Below are 27,146 nucleotides of genomic sequence, written 5' to 3' on the forward strand. Positions count from 1 at the left end.
TGATACATAAGGTTGCTATTTGATCTATACATGATTTCTCCTATCTGAACCTTGCCTGTTCTTGTCATAACCTTGAATCTACCCCTTTCTTTATTCTGTTTAGAATATGTGTAAATACTTTACGTGGGCTAGACAGCAACTGAATGCCCCTCCAGGTTTTACATTGCCTGAGGTCTCCTTTCTTTGGCAGCTTTGCTATATGATCCTTTTGTTTTAATTACTGATCTAATGTATATGCAAGGTCCAGCTTATACAACACCTACCTGTGCCCAATTTATATCGGATCTTTAATCACTTTTTATAGTAGTAGTGTGGTATAAGTTGCTTACCATTTCAGTACAATTTTTGCTACCATTAAGACTCATCTTCCTGTTCAATTCAGTGCCTTACACAACATAAAACAAAAGCTCTGGAGGAAATCAGAAGTAAAAAGCTTATAGCTGAGACATGCTTTTCTGTTTGCTACTCTTGAGGACTGCGCTGTACCTGCCTCTGTGGCCATGTGCCTGCGGCCCTGGCTCCGAACCAGGGCTCGCCCTCTGGGAAAATCCTCTCCCGTGACGGATTAATCACTGGGCCCATGGGGCCCATGCAATCGGGGGGACCCTTGCCGGGTGCTCCCGCTGTGGGGGGTGCCGGAGCACCGGATGGGCGCGGGGGTGGGCCTGCAGGCTTACGGGGTGCGGAGGGGCCCCCGCTTGCTCTGGCCCAGGGCCCCACACACCCCTAACCCGCCTCCGATCCCGATTCCGGCAGCGTGCACTCCGGTGGCTGGAGTACACGCCGCCTCCCCCGGGTTTGAGGGCGCGTCCTCACTCGAGCCCTGGGGCACGGTGTCGCACACTCGCAACACGGCTTGCGGCCTGCGGAGAAGCAGGGACGTGGCCAAGGCCCACGGGGTGGCCGAGCAGGAGCCGGCGGGGGGGGGGCGCGGTCCCGCCTCTCACTTGTCAGCTGTTCTCAGCACCCCGGCGCGTGCGCGCGCCCAGGTGACGGGCCCAGCGGGGGGTGGGGCGCTGCCCGCACGCCGGGCACGTGCTCGGGGGCGGGGCGCGCAGCGCCGGCCGGGACATAAGTAGCGGCGCGGGGGCCCGCTCGAGGCCCCGCCCGGCCTGAAGGAATAACGGCCGCCGGCCCCTCGCGGTGGGCGGGGCTGAGGCACTGCGGCCCTGGGGCGATGGTGCTGGGGGCTGCGGCCGCCCCGCCCGCCACGAAGGTGAGTTGGGCCAGGCGCCGGCGGCGCTCTGGGGAGACAGCCTGGGTCGGCGTTCGGCTGGCGCTGCCTGCGGCCGCGCGCGTTCGGTGACTCGGCTCGACGGCCGCTGCGGGCCGTGGGGGAGCCAGGCAGAGCCAGTCGAGAGCCGTTTTCCCAATCCGGGCTCGCGCGCTGTCCCTCGCCTCGCTCCGCAGGCTGCCGTCTCCATGGTAACGTTCGGCCGCAGCGGGAGGGCGCCGGGCTGCGCGTGGGGCGAGGCCGGAGCTGGGCTGGGGGTGAGGGGGGCCGCGAGGGGGGCTAGACTGGAGAGGCGGGGCTGGGAAGAGATGGGAGGGCGGGGGCTGGGGGGGGCGAGCGGTTGGCCGGGGAGGAGGCGCGGGGGGGCGGCGGCGGGGGGTTGGGGGGGCGAGCGGTTGGCGAGGGGCTGTGGCGGGGGGTTGGGTGAGGGGGCTGTGGCGGGGGAGCGGGCGGGGTGTGGGAGGGCGAGGGCGGGGCGTGAGGGGGCGGGGAGTGGGAGGGCGAGGGGCTGGAGGGGGCGGGGCGTGAGGGGGCTGTGGCGGGGGGAAGGGAGTGGGGCGAGGGGCAAAGGTCATTCCCACCCCTCGGGCACACGGTTCTGTGCCGCGGGGCGGGAGGCCGGTGGGCGCGGCCTCGGGCGGTTTCGGAGCTGGGCTTTGCCCGCCTCGGGGATGGCTCCGGCGCCGGGTGCAGCCGCGTCCCGGCCCGCCCGGCCAGTTCCTCTCCGCGCGTCGGGGCCCGGCGTGCGTGAGGGCAGCGCGCTGCCTTGTTCCCTTCTAGGTCACTCGCTGGGCGCGGGCCGGGGAGCCACATGGCCGCACGTGGCAGAGATGCCATCGCCTGGTACCAAAAGAAGGTCAGTCGTAGGGCGAAGAGCGGCCCCTCTGGCAGCCCTGCCGTTTGCAACCCCCCCTTTGCTCTTCCTAGTGCTGAGCGAGAGCGTCCGTCTCTGCACCAGCTTTGCTAGGAGAGGGAGCTTGGCCAAATCACTGGCCCTCCCTTTGTTTCATTGTCTCAATCCGTAAACGGGGGATGTGGGACACCTGTCTCCCTGTGGTGGTTGTGACTCTTAATGTTTGTGTTTATAATAGCACAAGGCATGCTTGTTTTGTTTAATGTTTCCAGCTCCCAGATATCTTGAAAAAAAATACTGCGTTTGCAGCATTGTTTTTTAAATTTTACACTGTGCACAATGACATTTTGTTTTCAGTTATTTTAAAGTGATATTTGAGCTACAAAATACATACATCAATGCAGTGGTTCTCAAACTTTTGTACTGGTTCCCACTTTCACATAGCAAGCCTCTGAATGTGACCCCCCTTACAAATTAAAAACACTAATATATTTAACACCATTATAAATGCTGGAGGCAAAGCAGGGTTTGGGGTGGAGGCTGACAGCTTGTGACCTACCCATGTAATAACCTCGTGACTCCCTGAGGGGTCCCAACCCCCAGTTTGGAAACCCCTGCTTTAATGTATAATGGTCTCATCTTTTTTTTTGAGGTTTTTTGGGCAGGGTTGATTGAAATTTTGATTTAAACTAGTGAATTATTTTTGTCATTTAATTCAAGAAGGAAATCTTGATTTTTCAGTAATTTATTTTAATTGTTTTGTAATTCTTTACCTTTCCTAAAGAAAGGTAAATTCTAATTTGTAAGCATTACAATGTTGACTTGCAACTAAATATAACCATTATATTAAATAGAAATAAAATTACATATGTTACATTTGGTGCTTCTCTTTGCAAGCCAGGAGGCTAGGCTACATCTATACATGTTCATTTAAGCTGTTATATAGTTTACTTCTTTTACTTGTTTACCAGATCTATTTTTAATTGTGATTAGTGACAAGCTCTATTTGATCAGAAATTGTTCATGCACAAAACATTTAAATTGTTTTTAGTTAAAACTAATTTGCTGGGTACTGATTTTTGATCAAAATAGATTTTGAATTTATAACTAGCTGAGTTAAAGTATTTGAACTGATTGTAGTTCAGGATTTTATAACTAGTGTATCTCATTCTCCCACACCTAGGAAAACAAGCTTTCCTGCTTTTTCAATTTCCAGTTGGTTTCTTAATTTTGAATGAATTAGTCAAGTCATTAAACTGAACTAAAACTGAAATGAAGAAAATCTATCTGCCTGCAGAAGAGCCTGCTGCTGTCAAAAGCTGGTTTAGCACTTGGACCGGTTAGCCAGTGATTTTCAGCAGTTCAGTAGTTTGACTTTTTAAAAAATTTGGAAGGAAATATGTACTAAATATTTTTATATTTGTCACTTTAATAGGCTGGTAATTTTAGGTCTTAACATAGGTTGTCATTTCAACTTTACCTGTATTAAATTTAAAAACAGGTTGTTAAATCAAATTTTATCCACCCTGTTTTGGTTTGTTGTAAATTAAAGGGTTGTGATGTGAATTTTTTTCCAGATTGGAGCCTATGACCAACAGATATGGGAAAAGTCTATAGAGCAGACTGAGATGAAGGTAATTTTCATTTAAGTTGTCTTTTAATTTGCTCTTTGTCCCATGCCATTTATTGGCTCCCTGTGATGTGGCTGCACCAGTTCTGCTTCATGCAAATCCCAGAAGACCACACAATGAAAGGCATTGCGTGCCATAGGTATATTTAGTGTACAGTAGTTTGTCTAAGAGAAAAATCAATCTGAATGTTATATTATACACTACCAAAAGTGCTAGGTATTTTATAGAACAAATAAAAAGACCTAGTCCCTGCCCTGAAGAACTGACAGTCTATTTTCAGATATTACTCAATGACTAGTGGTAACTGTTGGTGTTTATGCAGGCTACTACCACAGCTTTAATTTAACAAATTCCTTTATTAAATCCAAAAGCTGAATGGAATGTATCCTGTTTCTCTAAATATGCCTAATAAATAAGCAATTTGTTACATCCAAACAGTAACAAAACATTTATAAGCATTTGATCAAGATACTTACAAACTGGCTAAACCCACGGCTGTTTAGACCCATATTGGTCAGCTCCAACTTGGTCAGGCAGGTATTAGCAATGAACACTTAGTTTATTTTTTATACCCTTTAATAAGTGATGTCATTGCCAATCTGCCCTCCTGCAACAACCCTCCTGCTTGTGAATTTGGATCTTTCCCTTTTTCCAAGAGGTCACTGCCCAAGCTTTCCATTTGTTAGGGGTTTCCAGCTTTGGTAATTCCTTACCAGTAATCCTGTTACAGCTCCCATCTGAGCTCAGGTCTCTCCACTGGGTCTCCTGAAGCTCCCTCAAGCAACTTCTGCCAGCTCTTCCTTACTGCTCTGGTCTCTGAGTCTCAGGCAGCTCTTACCCATGCTTCCTGTATCTGGCTTGTCCTATCTCCTTTCTAGGGCTCAGGTGTCCTCTTTTAAGATTAACTGGGAGTCAGCTGACCAATCACAGGTGCACTGGCCTCTTTCCTGTTTACCCCCAGTAAATGGAAGTAGTGGCTCTAACTGTGGTTCCTGCAGGGCACAGCTCTTGTTTCAAAATAAATATTAAGTGAGAGCTAAAATAAACAAATATAAATAGGATCTTTGACTAATAAACTTGTCTCCAGAAGAGCACTAGAAGTACTGAATGAGGTTCCTGATGTTAGCACTGGAGATCATCATGGTTTCTGGAGAGATCAGAGTGAAGGAAATGCAGACAGTCTTTCGTATTCACAACAAAAACTAGTAATCCTTTGTTTTTAAATTTGCAGGGCTTCAAAAACAAACCCAAAAAAAAGGGCCACATACAGCCTGACCTGATAGATGTTGACTTAATCAGAGGTAGGTATCCTTTGAATAATAGAGATTGTATCAAATGCCCCCAGGTTAAATGTGACATATACTTCTGCTTTATGCAATGATGGGAGGAGGAATGTCTTACCTTTTACCTAGGTCTGACATAATTTAATACTACTGTTTGGTTTCTGAAAGGGGAGCTATTTAGATCATGGGTCAGCAGTGCTAGAAGTTAGCATTAGGGGACCCAGAAGGCCCAGAGTGTGACACCTGGCAGAGGGACTGGAGGCTTGCTGGAACCACAGCATGATCAGCTAAGGGCTGAGGTTGTAGAGAATGTCTGGGGGTGGTGAAGGTGGTCATTGTGGGTTTGCGTTGTGGATGACAGCTTACGTAAAATAGGTAGTTGGGAATGGGCAAGTGGGCTAAGAGGAGGAGAAGGGGCTCATATGATTTTGAATTGAAGGAACTGGTGAGTGGCTGAAGTTTCAGTTCTTTCCCTTTTCAAATTATACTGCATTTTAGAGGGAGTTTGGCCTTGACTAGGGAAGAAGTTTATAGGTAAGGCTAAGATTTTGTCAGTTATACTTAGTGAAAGTCATGGGCAGTAACCAAAAATTCATGGAAGCCTGTGACCTGTCCCTGATTTTTGGGGACAAAATGGGGAGGGAAGTGGGTCCAGCACCCACTGCTGCTGGGGCTCCAGTGATGGCTGAGAGTGCAGGGTTTCCCCTGCAGCTGGCAGCAACTTGGAGCTGTGGGGTCTGCACTTGGTGGCTGGGAGCTGTGGGGTCCTCCCACAATAGCAGCTGGGAGTTGCAGGAGAGCCTCTGCTGGCTGACAGCTCCATCCCTGCTGCCTCAGGGCTGAAGGAAAAATGTCACGGAGGTCTCTAGAAGTCATGGATTCTGTGATTTCCATGACCTCTGTTACAAAACCTTAGCCTTAGTTACAAGTAAAGCATTAGCTATAACTCCCATTTGAAGTACCTATACATTGTGTATTTTCAAGGCTCCACATTTGCCAAAGCCAAGCCTGAAATCCCGTGGACGTCACTAACTAGAAAGGGGATTGTGCGGGTTGTATTTTTTCCATTATTCAGCCGTTGGTGGATACAGGTTACATCCCAGCGTATTTTTATGTGGCTTCTGGTGCTTTACCTCATGCAAGGTAAGCATTGGAGGGTGCTGTGCCATAATCTTTTATTTGTGGTTATAAAAAACATGATATTCTTCTTGTTCACTAATGCCATTTGCAATGGTAAGGAGGCAACTCTGAAGTGTTTGAGCATTATCTGCAGACACTGCACAGCTTTCCATGCAGCATGCTTCTTGGGTTCCACCTTCTAATCTACCATAAGGGTGCTTAAATGACTTACATTGATTCAGCAAAAGGAAGGATGGTCTTGTGATTGAAGCAGTTTACCAGGGCTCATATAATTGAGAGAGATCTGGGTTAAATTCCTGTCCAGTACTTCCTGTGTAACTTGGACAAGTCATTTAATCCAGTGGCTCTCCACCTTTCCAGACTACTGTACCCCTTGCGGGAGGCTGATTTGTCTTGTGTACCCCAAGTTTCACCTCACTTAAACTACTTACAAAATCAGACATACATAAATGTTACAGCACACTATTACTGAAAAATTGCTCACTTTTACGATTACTTATAAAATAAATCAATTGGAATATAAATTCTGTACTTTTCTGTGTATGGTACATACAGCAGGATAAACAAGTAATCTGTTTGAAATTTTAGTTTGTAGTCATTTACGTAGTGCTTTTTATGTAGTCTGTTGTAAAACTAGGCAAATATCTAGATGAGTTGATGTACCCCCTGGAAGACCTCTTCAGTCTGTGCTTCGGTTCACATGCGTTAATGAATTTAGCCCCATTTTACAGATGAGGAAGTTCTCTTGTGTGTGGGGTGGGGGAGGGAAGGGAAGGGCAGCATTGTATAGGCATCTAGGTAAGAAGGGATTAGCATTTCCAATACATTCTGTTGAAGCTGCTGAGGGCACCATAGTTCAGGCAACTGTAGTTTGTACTAAAAGATACGTTCTAGCTTAGTGGTTCTCATACTTTAGTATTGGTGACCCCTTTCAGATAGCAAGCCTGAGTGACCCCACCCTTATAAATTAAAAGCACTTTAAAATATATTTAACACCATTATAAATTCTGGAGGCAAAGGAGGATTTGGGGTGGAGGCTGACAGCTTGTGACCTCCCCATGTAATAACCTCGTGACCCCCCTGTCCCAACCCCCAGTGTGAGAAGCCCTGTTCTAGCTCAACCAGAAGGTGTGGGTTTGATGCAGGAATCACTGGGTGAAATCTCTGGCCTGTTACACCCAGGAGATTAGATGATCATAATGGTCCCTTTTGGCCTTAAAATCTCTGAATTTAAGCAGCCTTTTACTGTTGTCCTGGTCCCTGTGGATTTTTTCCATGCAGTTCCAGGAATATTTGACATCTGGTCCTTCATGCTGGGATTGGTCTCCCCTTGCCTCCTTTTGAGATGATCTTCCAGGCTAGAAATGAGGCCACAGGGTGGGGGAAACCTGCTTTGTCACCGCACATGCTAGATCTGTTCTGTGGATAAATTGCCTACCCCACCCTTCTTTGCCAAAGAACCTAGTTAGTGAAGGTACCGTATATCCTGATGTCCAACTCCCCTTTGTATCAGTCCAGCTTCTGTAATAGTCATTTCTTGAAGTGAGCTGGAACTGTATCTTCTGAAGATTGTAAATGGCTTTTATAGACCACATTCTGGCAGAGGAAAGTAATTTTTGACACACGCTTTTGATCCTTTTTGTGGTTCTGTTTTCTGTTTTAATATACTTACAAATCACATTGCAAAAAGAGAAGGAATTTCAGAGAAGTAGTACAAGGGCCACATAACAAGATGAGGGTGGAGTTAGTATCTGCAAAAGCTTTTAAAGTGAACAAAATTAATCATTGGGACAATAATAAAAACTGAGACATGCCCCTTTCACCCTTAGGTAGGGAATTCCCAGTGTAGCTTTTGCATTTGATCCAATTTTTCCTTTTCAGTTATAGCAGTCATGTTGTATTTCGTGATACCTGTTGCAAGTGCAAGTGAAATCATTGGACCAATGTGCCTTATGCTACTGATGGGAACTGTTCACTGTCAGATCGTGTCCACCCAGATCAACAAACCCCCAGGAACCAATGGAGGCGGCGGCAGCAGCAGCAGGAGGAGGAGGTGAGATGAAACAGAGCACTAATTGTGTGCATTTGTAGGAATTGGAGTAATATGGTACATTATCTTACTGCAGTGGTTCCCAAACTTTTAACAACCAGTGAACCCCTTTCACTAAAATGTCAAGTCTCGCGAACCCCCTTCTAAAAATGAATATTTCCTGGGATTTTCTCCTTTACACGTTCCTCCTACACAAGCATTCAGGTCTTGAGCAGTCCAGGCAAACAACGCATGTTACAACGAAGCTTAAACTTGTTCTTCATAATAATTTTAAAAACAATACTTGCTGCCTATTCCATTTTAAAAACAGCAAAAAAAAAATTGACCTCCCTTTCCATTTGTTATAAGGAGTCTTGAAGTTTAAATCTCCTCAGTGTGATAGATATGCTTGCTTTGATCTGCTTAGCTCTTGAAAGTCCAGGGGCTCCAGGCTACTGGCCCCGTGCTACCTGGGGTCCCTAGGGACAGCTTTGTCTGCCATTCGGGAATTTTTTCCCAAGAACCCCCTAACACTTTGTGAACCCGCAGGGGTTCACGAACCCCAGTTTGGGAACCACTACCTTACTGGATAAAGGTCTTGTTTGCTGCTGTTTTAAGTAAATATCTTATGTGACTGTAAAATGCAGGAATATGATATGTACCATATGCTTGATTGTGGATAGCCCACCTTTTCCCCTTTCACAGCTTTCGTAAGTGCTGTCACTCTCTCAGGAAGTCCGGCCATGTTACATCCCCTTTATTCTATACTTTGCAGTTGGACTGTTCTTCTAATGGAACCTAGATGGTCCAGTTTCTTTCTGTGGCCAGTGGTGTGCGCTCCACAAATGACATCACGCTTATGGCCTTGGGAGCTTGACCAGTGTTTTACACTTGCATTAAGGGAGAGGTTTCTCACACACCTTCAGAGGGGGCAAAGGATGGGATGTTTCTTGCCCTTATTTTGTTGCATGGGAGACATTGCAGCTCTTTTTATTTAATTTAAAATGGCCCAATGTCAGTCTCAGTGCAGCCTTCTTGCTGAGAGAGAGGCTGTAACTACTACCCTTATGACATTTCCACAGAGACTGTTTTTCCATATGTTTATCTTGTATAATTTTCCACTTAAATCCTTTGTGGTACTAGTGTGTATTCTCCCCCTGGGGACATAAGCATAATTCCTGCTGATGCTAGTAAAAATTACCTGTGCATATTGAGGGAGATTGACCCCAGTATCTGCATGACTCATTTGACAGAGCAGCTAGAGTGGTGTATGGATTTGGTACGTGTTTTTTAGGGTATAAAGATGCTTTGTTGCAAATTAAATGGTCTCCACACTCTGTTTTTTAAATAGAAAATTACGCAAACCTATGGGTAGTGATGGGAGCAGAGATGCTGGCAGCTGGTCTTCCTCTGACAAAGCCAATAAAGGAGAGAACCATTTGGAACCTACATCCATTATCAACAGTTTGTTTGGCATGCTCTTCCGCAGGAGGTGTGTATGCTGCACCAGGAGGCTGTGCGTGTTTGTAATAGTAGTGTACAAACAGTTGAACATTCAGAAAACAAACAGAATGCTTATTAAGTCATACATTCCAAAGCTGCACAAGTTACAGCTATTCTTAAATGAAATCCAGTTAGCACTGCCACTGGAGAAAGTCTGTCGTCTTAGGAGTCCGTATATTTGTCCTTATTCTGGATATGGGATCATTTTTGGTAGGCTATTTTAGAAACACAATTGTGCAGTGTTAGAGGCTCTCTCTAGCTGGTGTGAGTGACCCTCCTAAGCATATGTACTCCACTTCCCCTTAGGTCCCATATTTAGTTACCTTGCCTTGCTCAGTTAAGTCAATTTACCCTTTGTTTAACCTGATCAGATAATTTTTTAAGACATAATGAAAACCAGGGAAAAGGAAGATGCACTATTTGGGTTCATCCCTCCTATCCCCACTACCAGCTGAGTTTTTGTTTTTTAGCTGGAAACTTACTCTTCTGATTGTTAACCTCTGATCTAAGCTGCCACCTTTTGTTACTATTTAAAAAGGTACCTAGTTTCTCCTTTAACTACTTTTTTTTACTTAATTACTCCTGAATCCTGCCTTTCCCCTGGATTTAGAATCTGTAGGAAACTTGGGAGCTGGCATTCGACAATGGAGTAGGTTTGTTCCCTCTGAGACAGGGCTGTGAAGTGCCTGAAATTCAGAATTCTGTAGCCTCTCAGCTATTGCTTAATGCTGCACCAGGCAGGCAAGTGACAGAGTAAATTGACATCCTTTCAAGAGCTTTGCTCTGAAGTCAGACCGTTCTGTTGCGTTTTGATTCCCCAGGTTAAGGAGGGTGAAATTGGTAGCTGATAAAGGGACTGAAACAGAAAGTGGTGTGAGCTCTGTGTATAGTGGCATTAAGCACAGACTTTCCAGATCCGAATATAGGCTGCTGCATTTCAAAGAGAGAGAGAGACTTTCAGATGGGGAGAAGAGTCATCGGGTAAGATTGAGTCCTTTCTGCATTGATTCTTCAGTCATGACTGACTTGGTGCTGGCACCTTAATGTCAGATGTAAATATAAACTCCATTTTAACTTACAATAAAATGCAAATATGGTAAATATGGAAACCTGTGGGAAGAATAAAGGAGGCCTCTTTATACTGAAAATGCTTGTTTATTTGGATGGTCTGATGGAAATCCATTGCTGATTTAAAAGCGAATAGAATTCAAAATTCTACCATGTAAAACATCTGCCCTGCAAACAAGTCAGTGCATTGCCCTTCTGTTGGGAGATGATTCAGATTCACCTGATGGAATTTTTGTATGTGACTTTAAAAACCAAAGTCTTGTTTTATCTGTGTAAGCACTAAAGTGAAGGGCTTTGGGATTGGTGAGTCACTTAGACAAGAACATGTGAAGCAAACAGCATTGCTCCCAAAGTCTCTAATACATGAAGGAGGCATTCAGGGAGGGAATAGACTTGGTTGATGGGGGCACAGCTTCCATGACAACAGTCACGTCCTATGCCCAGGGTTACACACAGACTTGTGGATGTTGCTGGCCTTTGAGGCATCAGGCTATGGAAATGAAGGGGGAGGAGTCCAGGAATTGAATTATCTCCTTTTCTGTTTTAGTTGCTGGAGAGGTTGGATGTTTCTCCCCCTCTTTCAACTGCTGCAATGAGACAGGGCTGGCCCATCAGTTGCAGAACTTGTGTGATTCTTTGACTCCTCATTCTGCTTGTACTTGTAGATGTAATTTCTCTCTCACTGGCTATGGTGTTAGACTAGAATTCACACTGTTGGTAACCACAACATTGCAATGGTAATACTGGCCAGATACTCCTGCTTGATGCAGATCTGCTTAGTTTTATTAGCCCATCTTCTAGTTTGTTTAGATGGTTGCTTTTCTTCCAGGATGGCTGCACACATACGGGTGGCATTTCTGATGAGCTGTCAAGTGAGGAGGATGCTGAAGCTATGGCACAGAGGATTTTGTTACGCAGAAGTGTAGAAGGGGCCTCCAGTGACAATAGCTATGAAGACAAGAATAGGAAACCTCTTACTACTTCAAACCAGTCGGTTTCACAGGTAGCTCTGGTGGATTACCTTAAGATTCCACAAAGTTTACTGTTACTGGCTGTCAACTAACTTTTCCTTTTTTATTTATGACAGGTCAATCAAGCCATTAAAGGTACCAGAGAGTCCGATAGTGTGGTAGAATCTGAACTAGACTCAACAGCCTTTAGTCAGGTAGGGGTTCTAAAATACCAGAGACCTTTGCACCATTTAAGGTGGGCAGAGTGGTACAGCTGTTCTATTCAGGTTTTTATATGGTGCTCATCACTGTAGTATCTGAATGACTTCCAGTAGTGCATTGAGCATGTGACTACACATCACTTGTTCTCTCTCCCTCTGCCCAGAGGGATAAGTGTGTGCAATGATGTCTTATTTTGATAGTTTGTTTTGTTAAATATACCTGTTGCTATGTGTTGCACTTGGGACAGAAAGTGGCGAGGTTTGTGATGGTCCTTAGCTCCTTGCGGAGTTAGTTTCAGTCTTGGACCAGCTTCTGAGAAAGTTCTGTGTTCCACAGACAGACTTAACTCTTATTGTTCACAGTTCCAGAGGAGCGAAGCGTCAATCAGTCTTCATTCCAGAGCTTTAAGCAGTCTTCTAGGAATCGTGGGCTGTCACACTCAATGCTGTCTTGGTTTTCCACTGGTCATTCCCCTGTTGATACTTTTATACAACCCTGTCTTATGGTCAGATCTGCAAAACACTAAATTGTGAGCATTCCTATATGACACAATACTCCCTGCTTGTGGATCATAATAGACTACAGCACAAAAAGTGTGAGAGATTCGTTTCCAATGTGGAGTGCTTTCATTTGACCCCATTGTCTACTGGCTGCATAGTCTGAAAGGCATAGTGATTGCTGCAGTACCAAGGGAGACAGGCTAAATGTGTTTTAGACAACTGGCCAATAACCATTCAGAATTACCACCAGGCAGACTCCATGGCCCTCAACTGTGTATTTGGGATTATAGTATTTCCAGGTTGTAAAGCAGGGAAGAATTTAGGTGAAGGTTGTGTCCTCCAGGTAAGAGTTGATTTTTTTTTTACGAGCTTTGTAACTGACACCATTTTAAAAACCAATTTTTGTACCTTTTCAGTGCTTTGAATTTTGGACTTTTCATTCAATTTATGAAATTCTACTGGCAGCAGCAGCATGCTCAGAGGCCTCTAATCACTATTCATTAGAGACTTGGCTCTTGGGAGGATAACATTGTACTGGAGTAAACATCAGGCATCATTCTAAAAATTTTATTTTTCATAGAAATCAAGAAATAAGTCTCCTCTCCAGCTGTATAAATTCTCACTAAACTCTGTCCCACAATGAGGACTAAAATGTGTTCTAAATTCTGGTTCCATTTTCCTGGCCTTCAGAGTTTTCATGAAATTAGTATGTTATTCTGAAGGTGGGAAAACATTAATAGTTTGTTGCTGTAAGTTCATGTTGCAAAAGCATCCCTGTGTAGAAATGCCCTTTCTGTTCTAGCTTGTCAGCGTGGCTTGAGGTTGGCTTGGCCATGTTTGTGAACATATTACTTGAAGATTAAAAGCTGATTTTTGTTGTTGAAGGCTCTGTATGGAAGTTTACAAAAGTAACTTCTCCTTTTCCTTTAAAGGAATCAAGATCTTGTTTTAGCGGTGGGTCCCAGAGCTGCAGTGTGTCTCGGAGAGATTCTGAAAGCAGCCGCCATGACTCTGAGACAGAGGACATGCTCTGGGATGATCTGCTTCATGGGCCTGAGTGCCGTTCTTCCTACACCAGTGACAGCGAGGAAGGGAATGTAAAAGGAAGTAAACGGGACCTGAAAGAGGATGTTTTCCAACAGGTCTGTTCAACCACTTGCAATAAAAGAGGAGCCTATGAAATATTTTTCTTTTGATGTAGCTTATACCCTCTAAAATAACACAGGAGGTAAATTCTGTAGTTGTAACTTGTGCAAACACCTTGCTAGAAGTTTCCTTTGCCAGGTCAAAAGGAATAAAAAAGCCATGGCCTAGTGTCTGTTTCCTCTGAGGCTGGACACAGTTTAGCAGATGGACATTTCTGTAAAATTCAATGATGAGCATAGATAATTATCTTGCTTAGGATTTATAAAAAGTTACCATCAGTACCTAGACTCTGGTTGGCTGTCTTAGTTAAATATGAACGTAAAAATAAATGATGGTTGCGTTGGACAGGATGCAGGAATGCTCTGGCATATAGATTTGAACGCTGATTCTATGTAGCAAAAGTATCCCGATGGAAATAGTGTGGAAATTCAGGATCCCAGCAATGCTTGCTATGAAAGCATCAACATAGCCTCTAAAACTTAAGTGGGAAGATACTATTTATATTCTCCTAGTTCAGGGGAGTGCATATGCACTAATCATGGCTTATCACTCTTTGGATCTAGCATTTCAGTCTTCAGTGCCTGTAATATCCCTTTATTAGTAGTAATAGCAGCCAGAGTGACTATGAAATGCTGAGGGAGATAGAGGCCACAAAAATAGTAATAATGAGGGCTTTCAGGTACCCCCATATTGACTGGGTACATGTTACCTCAGGATGGGATGCAGAGATAAAGTTTCTTGACACCTTAAATGACGGCTTCTTCAAGCAGCTAGTCCTGGAACCTACAAGAGGAGAGGCAATTCTTGATTTAGTCCTAAGTGGAGCACAGGATGTGTTCCAAAAGGTGAATATAGCTGAACCGCTTGGTATAAATTTAACTATAAATGTGACTATAAATTTAACATTCTGGGGAGGGGACACCACGGTAGCATTTAGTTTCAGGAAGGGGAACTACAGAAAAATGAAGTTAAACAAATTAAAAGATACAGTGCCAAAAGTGAAATCCCTGCAAGCTGCATGGAAACTTTTTAAAGACACCATAATAGAGGCTCAATTTAAATGTGTACCCCAAAATAAAAAACATAAGAGGACCAAAAAAGTGCCCCCATGGCTAAAAAATAAAGTAAAAAATTGAGGCAAAAAGGCATCCTTTAAAAAATGGAAGTTAAATCTTACTTAGGAAAATAGAAGGGAGCATAAACTCTAGCAAGTGAAGTGTAAAAATATAATTAGGAACATCAAAAAAGAATTTGAAGAACAGCTAGCCAGAGACTAAAAAAGTAACAACAAAAAATCTAAGTACCTCAGACGCAGGAAGCTTGCTAAATCATCCAGCGGCCCCACTGGTTGAGATGTTAAAGAAGTAAGCAGACTATAAGGCAGTGGTCTATAACCTTTTATGCCCAAGATCACTTTTTGAATTTAAGGGCAACCCAGGATCTACCCTGACCCTTTCCCAAAGCCCTGCCCCACTCATTCCATCCCCCTCTGTCACTTGCTCTCCCTCACCTTTGCTCACTTTCACCAGGCTGGGATAGGGGTTCGGTAGGGGGTGTGGGCTCTGGGCTGGGGCTGAGGGGTTTGCAGTGTGGGAGGGGGCTCTGGGCTTAGCATTGGGGTGCAAGCTCTGGGAGGGAGTTTGGGTGCAGAAGGGGGCTCTGGGCTTGGCAGAGTGTTGGGGTGAAGGAGGGGGTACAGGGTGCTGGCTCCAGTAGGGGGCAGCGGAGTTGGGTTGCAGCCTGCCACTGGGCAGCACTTACCTCCAGCAGCTCCCAGTCAGTGTCGCAGTGTGGCTGCCACTAAGGCAGGCTCCCTGCCTACCTCGGCCCTAACTCTACTCCTGGAAAGTGCCAATGCGCCCCTGTGGCCCCGGGGAGGGATGGGTGGGCAGCATGTGGCTCTGCATGCTGCCCCCACAGCCCCCTATTCCTGGCCAATGGGAGCTGCGGGGGTGGTGCTTACAGGCAGGAGCAGCGTGCTGCAGGGCTGCTCCAGCCACTTCTAGGGGCGGTATGGGGCTGGGGCAGGCAGGAAGCCAGTCTTAGCAGCAGCCTCGCTGCACAGCTGGAGATCGCGATCAACTGGGAGATCCTCCAGCATCGACCAGTCAATCACGATTGACCGGTTGGTGACCACTGCTATAAGGCTGTTGGAGAAAAATTAAATATGTTCTTTTGCATCAGTCTTCATGGCTGAGGATGTGAGGGAGATTCCCAAATGTGAGCCACTCTTTTTAGATGACAAATCTGAAGAACTGTCCCAGATTGTGGTGTCATTAGAGAAGGTTTTGGAACAAATTGATAAATTTAACAGTAATAAGTCACCAGGACCAGATGGTATTCACCCAAGAGTTCTGAAGGAACTCAATATGAAATTGCAGAATTACTCTAACATATCATTTAAATCTGCTTCTGTACCAGATGACTAGAGAATAGCTAATATAATGGCAGTTTTTAAAAATTGGCTCCAGAGGTGATCCTGGCAATTACAGGCAGTAAGCCTAACCTTATTACCAGGCAAATTGTTTGAAACTGTCATAAAGAACAGAATTCTCAGACAATACACACAGATTAATTTGATTTGTTGGGGGAAAGCGTCAATATGATATTTGTAAAGGGAAATCATGCCTCACCAATTTACTAGAATTCTTTGAGGGGATCAACAAGAATGTGGACAGGATAGTGTACTTTGACTTTCAGAAAGCCTTTGACAAGGTCCCTCACCAAAGGCTCTTAAGTGAAGTAAGCTGCCATGAGGTAAGAGGGAAGGTCCTCTCATGGATCCCTGACTGGTTAAAAGATAGGAAACCAAGGGGTGGGAATAAAGGGTCCGTTCTCAGAATGGAAAGAGGTAAATAGTGGTGTCCCCCAGGGGTGTGTATGGGGACCAGAATTGAACATTCATAAATGATATGGAAAAAGGGGGTATTACAGATAAAACAAAACTACAAGATAGTTAAGTCCAAAGCAGACTGAAGAGTTAAAAGGATCTCACAAAACTGGGTGACTGGGTAACAAAATGGCAGAAAAATTCTGTTGATAAATGCAAAGTAATGCACATTAGAAAATATCCCAACTATACATATAAAATGATGGGGTCTAAATTTGCTATTGCCACTCAAGAAAGATCTTGGAGTCATTGTGGATAGTTTTCTGAAAATATCCACTCAATGTGCAGCGGCAGTCAAAAAAGCAAACAACGTTAGGAATCATTAAGAAAGGGATTGATAAGACAGAAAATACCATATTGCCTCTATATAAATCCATGGTATGCCCACATCTTGAATACTGCATGCAAATCTGGTCACCCTATCTCAGAAAAGATATTGGAATTGGAAAAGGGCAAAAAATGATTAGGGGCATGGAACAGCATTCCTATGAGGAGAGATTAATAAGACTGGGACTTCTCATCTTGGAAAAGAGACTACTAAGGGGGGATATGATAGGTCTATAAAATCATGACTGGCATGGAGTAAAGTGATGTTTACTCCTCATAACATAAGAACTAGGGGTCACCAAATGAAATTAATAGGCAGCAGGCTTAAAACAAAAGGAAGTATTTCTTTACACAACCTACAGTCAACCTGTGGAACTCTTTGCCAGAGGATGTTGTGAAGGACAAGACTGTAACGGGGTTCAAAAAAGAACTAGATAAATTCTCAGATAGGTCCATCACTGGCTATTAGCCAGGATGGGCAGGGATGGTATCCCTAGCCTGTTTACCAGAAGCTGGGGCTAGGCAACAAGGAATGGATCATTTGATTACCTGTTCTGTTCATTCCCTCTAAAGCACCTAGCATTGGCCACTGTCGGCAGACAGGATACTGGGCTAGATGGACCTTTGGTATGATCCAGTATGGCCGCTCTTATGTTCAGAGCCACAATCCGGATCAGGGCCTTGTGCTAGATGCTGTTGAATATTCATGCAGACAGTTTTTCCTTGAATAGCTTATAGTTTAAATGTTGAAATTTAAAACTGTATTCAAACATTTTCAGTAAAAATGCTGCCTATTTTGAAACCATTTCCTGTAGATAGTTGAGAAATGTTTTCAGTATGTTGTATCAGTGTTGTATTTTCTTCTCCAGAACCATTTGTTCTGGCTTCAGAATACGAGCCCTGCATCTGCAAAAGTAAGTGCCCTGATCTGGGAAGGAAGTGAGTGCAAGAAGGTGGACATGTCTGTGCTGGAGATCAGCGGGATTATCATGAGCAGAGTAAGGATTGATTCCTCTCCCCCTCCCCCCATTCTAAGGGCATATTTACACTACAAAGTTAAGTCTACTATGTTAGATTGATTTACAGCCCCAGCAATAAATTACTAGTTTTCCTGTCCACACTACCCTCCTGTCAGTGGTGTCTCCTCACCAGGATCACTTGCACTGACCTAAGCTCCAGGCAGAGCTCCCAGCTGCCACCCAGGCTCTCAGCTCTGCACTCCCCATGAAGCAAGCTCCCTGCAGAGTGGGGAGCTGAGAGCCCGGGTGGGAGCTCTGCAGGGAGACCACACTCCAGGCTCTCATGCTGACAGCTGGATCTCACAACTGGAACTCCCCCTGCTCAATTTCAATACAGGAACCCTACCAGCAGTGAAACTGACATTGTCAATTTCATGGATTTGGCTGTCAGACACCTTGACAGACAAAAGGTGGATGCAAGTAAATGTCTATACAGACAGTGCATTCCCCGAACTACGTCAGCCTATGCCTAAAGCAGCTCGCTGAGGTGGATTTACTAGGTCGGCGTAGCGGGCAAGTTACAGCAGCAGGAGGAATGCTGTAGTGCATAGGCTTACATAATTTGCTTTACATAACATAGTGTAGAAATGCCCTAAATTGTGATGTATCTGCAAACTGTACAAGTCCAAGTACCTTTTTTAAAGATGGCCCTAAATACTCTTAACTAGTAGTTGCAGAGGGATTTAAGAAAATACATGAATTTGAAGCAGAGGGTATGACTCCTGGTCTAAGAATAACAGTAAAATAATACCTAGCTCTTACATAGTACCTTTCATCAGTAGATGCTTATGTCATGTTGACATCATTCCCTGCTCTGAGCGACAGGGAGCTGGAAGCTTTTGAGTGCAATTAAAATTAGTGGCTCATGGCTGCTGCTGTATTTTGGTCAGTCTTCTCCCTTTCTCAGAAGTGAGATTCTTACTCAAGGTAGGTGAGATGGCTATGGAGAAGGGGGGGTGTACAGGTCATTCTAAGGGGGAGGAAGTGATGTCATAATATGGAATCGTTTTATGCCACACTTTTGGATTTTCACTTTCTTTCATTGTAGCTTCTTTCTAGTATGTTTTCTGGTTTAATCTTGCTCATTTGCTGTGTACTGAGTTTAGTGAGTAGAGAGATGAAGTGTATAATGGCTGAACTTTATCTTACAGCCACTTCAAATACTGTTTCTTTAAACATGTCTAGTGAAGCAGGAGGTTACGTATGTACTTAAACATACAGGTTGCCTAATCGAGTTTTAGAATTCGAGGATTTTCCCTATTGGTGTTTAACATTGTACTTACAGTAATTTTAAAAATTAGTTGTAGCTTGTATAGTGCTAATGATATTTGCCTATTCTCCAGGTTAATGCCTATCAGCAGGGAGTAGGCTATCAGATGCTGGGAAACGTTGTCACCATTGGGTTAGCATGTCTTCCTTTCCTCTACCGGCTCTTCCATACAAAGAATCTTGAACAGCTGCAATCCATTTCAGTGAAGGAACTTCTGAATATCTTTTGTGGGGCTCCTACCATCACCCCTGTCATTGTCTTGGCTGTGATTAACTTCCTTGAGCGTCTCTGCCTGACTTGGATGTTTTTCTTTATGATGTGTGTTGCTGAGAGAACGTACAAACAGGTTTGTCTAAATGTGCTGTTACCTTTCATGAACATATACATTTCTATTGCAACATTCAAGCTGCTGTCATTGCTTCCCCTCTTAAAGCCGCTGCTGAGACGTGTTTGGGAGCAGTAAGACACTGGGGAATGCTGGGATATCTTTATACCTGAGGTGCTGTGGCAGGTCTCTTCCCCTGAGATACAATGACTAACGTCCACCATTAATTAGTCTTTAAAGCTTGCTTTTTTTCTCTGTACTGCTGAAAGGAAATTAACCTTTAAGTACTTGCTATCTTAAAAGTCTGAGGCAAATTGGAGCAATCTAGGAAAGGGTATTAGCCCTACCTGTACTGTGAAGCCTAGTTATGAGACTTCTCTTAGAATGAGAAATAAGTGTCCCACTTGGGGTCACATTCATTATTTCCTGGTGAAGACTACAGCTGCCTGGCTGGACTTGATTGGCCTGAAGACAAATCCTCTGATGAGCCCAGGTCATAAGGATGTGTATTTGTATCTATCACATCCTTCCACAGGGGAATGTGGTTACAGTTTTGCCAGTTTGCTACTGTTAATATAGGTATGGTATACTGGGATGAGTGGTATCCTTTAGTATCTCTCATTTATTAAAGCTGTCATGGTTTCCTCTTATACAGGAATGTTATTCCTACCACTGGCAAGCACAAATAACTTGTTTAGCAACTAATGTACATATTATATTAAGCACCATATGGAAGCTAACATTAGACTATAACAATGTGGATTTTCTTTACTGACACACTTTTCTTTGCAGCGGTTTTTGTTTGCCAAACTTTTTAGTCATATAACATCTGCCCGGAAAGCCAGGAAGTATGAAATCCCCCACTTCAGACTCAAGAAGGTGGAGAATATTAAAATTTGGTTATCACTGCGCTCCTATCTAAAGGCAAGTCATGATCCAACGAGTGCAAGTATGTTTAAATGTTAACAGACTAGAGCAAATGGTGTAAACAAAGTTGGTAGAAGGTTGCAGGTGGTTCCAGCTGCAGAAGCTGGAGTTCAGGATATTACAACTTTTTCCTGGGTAGCGAAAAACGATTGCTATATTTTACTGAAATTCAAAAGGTTTCCCAGATCTGATTAAACGTTTGTTTCCACAGCGGAGAGGACCCCAACGATCTGTGGATGTAGTTGTCTCTTCAGTCTTTTTATTGGCTCTATCAATTGCTTTCATATGCTGTGCACAGGTGAGACTCCCATTTATGTTTTGTAGGCAATAAAAAGCCAGTGGAAAAATTCCTGTCAAGTATAACTGGTAACTGCTTTGAAGGTGGATTTTAGTCCTTAAGTAGATTTCAGAGAGGCTTTTTTCCTTTTGTAGTTAAGTATAGTTGTTAGCAACAGTTTGCAGAACGGTTTCATTGTGCTGCAGATGAATGCTTATGCTTTCGCTAGTTAACTGCCCTTCTCAATTTTGGCTTTGCATTGAGTGTAGTAATGTTGGGATCCAGTGTCGTGTGCTGAGGGAAAGACTCATCCAATCACTTCCTTTAATAATCAAAATGCATTTACATTGGGCAGCACTCTTCAGAGTATCTAGCTATCAGATAGCAGGGATAAAGAGAATGATTATTAATATATTAATCAGGCTGATATAAACTGGTCTTACTTCACTTTAATTACTGTCCTACCTTTATTCATGTATTTGTGGGTGGCGAATTGCTTTGGCTGATAGATGTTATGGTGGTCACACAGGCCATAGCTGCTTCTATGTGTTGAATAGAAGTGTTCATGGTAGGTGAATAGGAACATTTCAGTTTATTTGCCAATTTCATTGTTTTGTTTAATACAGGTTTTAAAAGGGCATAAAACATTCCTGAATGCAGCTTACAACTGGGAGTTCCTCATCTGGGAAACAGCCCTCCTCCTTTTTCTACTGCGCCTGGCATCATTGGGCTCTGAAACCAACAAAAAATATAGTAATATTTCAATCCTGCTCACTGAACAGGTATCTCAGCTGCAGGTCACCCTCCATGGGCTTACTGTTTTCTAGTATCAGAGTAGCAGCTGTTAGTCTGTATTCGCAAAAAGAACAGGAGTACGTGTGGCACCTTAAAGACTAACCAATTTATTTGAGCATAAAGCTACAGCTACAGCTCACTTCATCGGATGCATTCAGTGGAAAATATAGTGGGGAGACTTATATACATAGAGAACATGAAACAATGGGTGTTACTGTACACACTGTGATGAGTGATCACTTAAGGTGAGCAATTACCAGCAGGAGAGCGGGGGGGGACCTTTTGTAGGATGATCAAGGTGGGCCATTTCCAGCAGTCTCTATTCAAGCCTAAGTTAATTGTATACAGTTTCCAAATTAATTCCAATTCAGCAGTCTCTTGTTGGAGTCTGTTTTTGAAGTTTTTTTGTTGAAGAATTGCAACTTTTAGGTCTAATCGAGTGACCAAAGAGATTGAAGTGTTCTCCAATTGGTTTTTGAATGTTATAATTCTTGACTTCCGATTTGTGTCCATTTATTCTTTTACGTAGCGACTGTCCAGTTTGACCAATGTACATGGCAGAGGGGAATTGCTGACACATGAGGGCATATATCACATTGGTAGATGTGTAGGTGAACGAGCTTCTGATAGTGTGGCTGATGTGATTAGGCCCTATGATGGTGTCCCCTGAATAGATGTCGACACAGTTGGCAACGGGCTTTGTTGCAAGGATGGGGTTCCTGGGTTAGTGGTTCTGGTGTGTGGTGTGTGGTTGCTGGTATTTGCTTCAGGTTGGGGGGCTGTCTGTAAGCAAGGACTGGCCTTGAATAGAGACTGGGAGTGGATGGGTCATTACACAAAGGAAAACTATTTCCCCATGTTTATTCCCCCCTCCACCCCCACTGTTCCTCAGATGTTCTTGTCAACTGCTGGAAATGGCCCACCTTGATTATCACTACAAAAGGTTCCCCCCTCCCGCTGGTAATCACCTTAACTGATCACTCTGGTTACAGTGTGTATGGTAACACCCATTGTTTCATGTTCTCTGTATATAAATCTCCCCACTGTATTTTCCACTAATGCATCCGATGAAGTGAGCTGTAGCTCACAAAAGCTTATGCTCAAATTTTAGTCTCTCAGGTGCCACAAGTACTGTTTTCTAGTATGAGAGTGATCTTTGTGGTTCAAATAACTCCTCCCTCATTTCAGCTTAGTGCTTTTTTTAAGACCCCTTTTGATTTTTTTATTCATAATAGAGCAGCTCCTCCTACAGCAGGCTTAAAAGAAAAAAGCCAGTTATCCAGGCCCAAATGTTGTTCATTTTTGGTTGATGGCTGGGGGTGAGAAGAACCCTATCACTCTGGGGAAAATTGGATGTTTGTTAATCTATTACTGCTGCACTTAAACTGCAAGTAAGCACCATTCCATGGGCAGGGTAGTGACTTTTGCATAGGTCTTCACAACTGACTGGTCCCTGTGCTGTAAACAGCTGTGACTTGGGTGAAGTGATTGGATGTAAAATCTGCTCAAATACCTGTTTCTGTCACAGATCAACTTATACCTAAAGATGGAAAAGAAGCCAAACAAGAAAGAACAGCTCTCTCTAGTGAACAATGTTTTAAAACTGTCTACAAAGCTACTGAAGGTGAGTTCCTATCCTTAACTCTTGTTGCCTACCAAAAAAGACAGTTAGGTCACTAGTGTGCTGAGATCAGTCAGTGCCTGTCATGCTGACCAATGTCATCTCATTTCTTCCTTGTATTCTCATCTGTCTGTCTTAGCCTGTAAGCTCTCTGGGGTAAAGGACACTATCTTTGTACAGTGCCTCGCACAATGGGGTTATCTATGACTGAGGTGCTGGGTGTTACCAGTAGTAATGTGCATAAGAATAGGAAGGTGGAGAACTGACTTGTCATATCAGTTGTACTGTCTTGTTTGCTCATTCTCCCTCAGCAGAATTTTAGGATTCCAGTCATTTATTACTAGACAGGATGGGAAGGAGCCTGGTGTGTGACACCTACAGGAGGCTCCCCAGAGTTAAAATTCTAACCTGTTAACCAGCCTACTAAGTGTTGCCATAAGGAAGATTCTCAACCTCTACGATAGGGTCAGTGAAATTCTTCAGCCCTGAGGAGGCAGAGATGCCTATCTAATATACCCAATGGATTTTGCAGTGTGTGGTTGGCAGAAGTCTGTCTGAGGTATAGCAGGCTATCAGAGTAATTGAAAATGTTGGTAACAACTGGGTCCAGGTCTAACTTCCATTTTCTCATTACAGGAGTTAGACACACCATTTAGACTCTATGGCCTGACTATGAACCCTTTAATCTACAACATCACACGAGTTGTGATCCTGTCTGCCATCTCAGGTGTTATAAGTGATCTTCTTGGATTCAATATCAGAGTAAGTGCAGCTGCCATTTGAGATGGCAAGGAGCATGTTCTAGGAGACTGGTACCCAACTGACTTATGGAAGACCTGGGTCTAATTCTGGTTTTGCCACTAACTTACTGTCATTAGCACAATTGCTTCACCTGTGTTCCCCCTCTTATCTGTGTTTTGGGGCAAACCCACTCATGTGTTAGGACAGCAGGAAGGGTGACTGAATAAATTCAGATTACTACACCCCAAAAACCTGCTTGTGTGCTTGACAGTCCTAAAACTACAAGTTTTTGGCTGCCTCAATTGTTAGTTTACTAGCATGCCTAAACCATTATGTAATATGCATTTTACTCAGTCTTTCAAAGACTAGCAGCTGCATGTTCCCTTTTTTACAATGGCTGTAATTTATTCAAGAGATTTCTTGTTTTGCTTTTTTACTTGAAGTCTCTCATAAACACCAATTCCTAACCTCTGTTTTCAGTTATGGAAAATCAAACCATGAACTAGCCTGCCCTCAAGGCTGTGAGGATTATCAAATCATCAGGACACTGGATAGAAGCAAGACATTGGCTTGAGAGAGAGGTGGTTCTAAATTTTGGCATATTTCTTACACATTTCTTTATGTATCAAAGATGTTTTCTTACATTGCTTAGTTTCAGAGGCTACAGAATAAACTAGTTTAACTTGTGAGGGCAGCCCAGGCCTTGCACACTAAGTAAACAAAACTTGATTTGTCCAACAGAGTGACACTGTTCTAAGGGCATTTCCCTATTAAGTGGGGGCTAAAGTATGTAGCAACCACACGTTTTGGAGGGGCCTCAAAACAGGAGGAAAATAATTATATGGGATTCTGTATACAATAGCTTGTGTCTGTGGCCCTGTTAAAACCTATTTCTATATGGATAGATAAGTTACTGCAGCAGGTTGGCTCTGTTACACAACTAACTTGATGTGGCAGCTTCTCCATTTCCTCTCAGTTAACATGAGATCTTAATTTCACTGCAGTCAGTCAGTATTATGACTCCCAATTACTGCTTTAAGATCTAAATAAGCTCTTCATTTGTTAAAATAGGGTGTTGAGGACTCACTTTCCTAGTAACTGTCCAGAACAACATTCCACGTGTTGGATGGTTAGGGAGTAGAGTTTAAAATTCTGCTGTATCTGTGCCTTTACATATTAGAGCAGATCCCTGTTCCTCTTTCAGTCTTCTTCCAGTGCCCCATTTGATATTCAGATGTTTGTTTACTTGAAGCCACTACACACATGCATTTGTCTAAGTGCCCTTAGGCTAGAGAGGCCAAGTCTGCTTTGGACCTTTATTGTGTGCAACTGCAGCCTTTCATGAAAGGTCAGTCCACCCAGACAGATATTGCCTCCAAGGGCACTTGGCCGTTAAACTTTCAGTTGCATAGCAACATTAAAGCCACTCTGCTGCACGCACTAGGAGAGACTAGAGTTTTCATATAATTAAAACTCCTCATTATTCTTGACTGATAAGCCCTAATAGAACAAGCAAAGCATTCTCTCAGAGGGAATATGGTAACACTTGTTCTCTACAACATAGATCTGTAAAGCACCATCAGTATATAAACACTTTTCACAAGACTGGTAGCAGCTAGAAAACTGAATAGAGTAACAATTTACATATAACACTTCAAATCTTAGGTAATGATTTGGTTAGTTTTGACAAGGTAGGTCAATAGGGCTGTTAAAGCATTCTGGAAAATATTAGTGCTTTCTACTTCTATAGTACCTTACCTTTCTAACACAGGTAAGTAGAAGTCAGATGTGGTAGAAGTGGAACAGAAGAAGATTCCCCTGTTCTAATGCACAGCCTCTTAAAGGACAGGTGCCTTTTATGTAACACTCCTGATACAGAACCTTGGACAAAGAAGTAAATAGCCCTCTGGGGTAAGGACTGATTGTGAAATCTCATATTAAGGGGAGGTAACAGTCTACAAATGGTATGAGGAAAGAATCTAAAGCCACCTCCCTAGGAGAAATTGTTATGCTGTAAGTGCAGCTGGTGACTTTGCTAGTTTCCAATAAATAGTAAGTCAGTCATAAGACTAATTGTCTGAGAGAAAAGGATTCCTTCAAATCCACTGTTCCATCTCACACCATAAAGGGACGATGACATAGGTCATTTTTTGTAGTAAATTGTTTATGCAAAGCTATTTTCTGTACAATGAAAATTAGTAAAAATGTAAAAAGTGACATTTAAAATACAAATAAATCCATGGAAGCAAACTCCATCAGACAGCTGGTACTATATTTTGCAGGACTGTGGCTGAGTATGTTACACTTGAAAAGGGAGGTAAGGTAACTTTCAGATGACAAATGCAATTTATCAGTGGAAAATATGGATGTTTAGGGCTGTATATTTAGTTAAGACAGACAGTTTTAATGCAGACCACATCATTGTAAAATGAGTCTACAGCTAACATTTAAAAGTGCAAGAATGAACAGGCTGTGAATGGGAGTTTCTTTTTAATATATCTATATAAAAAATAATGAGCAATTTACAGGTCTCTCTAGTCAGAACCTCAGTGTGTATATAAAGGTGCTGTACAATATATAAACATTTACATCCATATGTTGCTTAGCATTCCAAGGCCACATTGCTAAGTCACCTTATACAGTAAGTACAGGTACAAGTTCTCTGGAAAAGACTCACAAACAGAGGACACCAAAGCAGGTCACAATGTTAACAATTAGAAAACAGCATTTGGATGGATGGGTACTTGCTGATAACAATTTCAATGGTGCTAATTCATCTTTGTATTAAATTTCTGAATTTGGTACTATTCTCAATGGTTAAACAAGTGCATACAACTTAAGAGGATCCCACAGGTTTATCAACCAAGAATACAGGATTAATATCTACATAGGCTAACTCATACTTTCACAGTCAAACTCTACAATATTGAGGATTTGTACACTTTATGCTACAGCAAATTGATGGACTCATAAAATGTGAAGCAGGACAGTTCAGATGTTGTAAAATAAACAGATTTTAAAGCACTGTTCATTTAAGCCTACTGCTGAGTAGTTGTCTATTTCAAAAGTTTCTAGCTTCCAGTCAAAACTGATTTTTTTTTTAAGCTTTGGGAGGCTCATCAACTTAGCAGCTGTTCAATTATATTTTTAATGAGCAAGTCAGATTAGTTTAACACAAGGGTACAGCAACTGAGCTTGACTTTCCTTACCTTTTTCTTCTGCTTTTGTGAACTGGCCCAGCCCCTTTTACTGTTTTTTTTATTTGCAGTCATTGAAAACCTAGCACAGGTCAGGAAATCAAATCCATTAATGCTATTGAGTAAATCAAACCATGAAATTTCTGCAGACTGCTAGTCCTACAGTTAACTGATATAAAAATATCTTAATATCTATTG

The 27,146-nt window shown here is 43.2% G+C and overlaps 1 protein-coding gene across 5 annotated transcripts; it reads left to right on the top strand.

Moving 5' to 3' along the window:
• Positions 1-1,030: 1,030 nt before the first annotated feature.
• On the top strand, positions 1,031-26,780 carry PHTF1 (putative homeodomain transcription factor 1). Of its 5 annotated transcripts, none has more exons than XM_037884885.2 (19): positions 1,031-1,216; positions 2,015-2,090; positions 3,665-3,721; positions 4,950-5,019; positions 5,986-6,144; positions 8,023-8,194; positions 9,522-9,662; positions 10,495-10,654; positions 11,571-11,744; positions 11,829-11,906; positions 13,346-13,555; positions 17,646-17,774; positions 19,139-19,411; positions 20,183-20,314; positions 20,529-20,615; positions 21,221-21,376; positions 22,918-23,013; positions 23,647-23,772; positions 24,232-26,001. In XM_037884885.2, the coding sequence occupies exons 2-19, from the start codon at positions 2,046-2,048 to the stop codon at positions 24,250-24,252; spliced, it is 2,286 nt and encodes a 761-aa protein (XP_037740813.1). In that variant the 5' UTR covers positions 1,031-1,216; positions 2,015-2,045; the 3' UTR covers positions 24,253-26,001. The 5 variants fall into 5 exon arrangements, with proteins under 5 accessions (XP_037740813.1, XP_037740814.1, XP_037740815.1 ...); XM_037884886.2 differs by having other exon boundaries at positions 1,049-1,425; XM_037884887.2 differs by lacking the exon at positions 5,986-6,144 and having other exon boundaries at positions 1,063-1,216.
• Positions 26,781-27,146: the final 366 nt, after the last annotated feature.

This window comes from Chelonia mydas, chromosome 21, assembly GCF_015237465.2.
Source record: "Chelonia mydas isolate rCheMyd1 chromosome 21, rCheMyd1.pri.v2, whole genome shotgun sequence".
In the NCBI taxonomy this organism is placed as follows: Eukaryota; Metazoa; Chordata; order Testudines; family Cheloniidae; genus Chelonia; species Chelonia mydas.

Bases quoted from the DNA above. Each gene is read 5' to 3' on its own strand.
- PHTF1 (XM_037884885.2), top strand. From the start codon at position 2,046: ATGGCCGCACGTGGCAGAGATGCCATCGCCTGGTACCAAAAGAAG. The intron at 3,722-4,949 runs GTAATTTTCATT...TTAAATTTGCAG, and splicing joins TAGAGCAGACTGAGATGAAG to GGCTTCAAAAACAAACCCAA. The intron at 10,655-11,570 runs GTAAGATTGAGT...CTTTTCTTCCAG, and splicing joins ATGGGGAGAAGAGTCATCGG to GATGGCTGCACACATACGGG.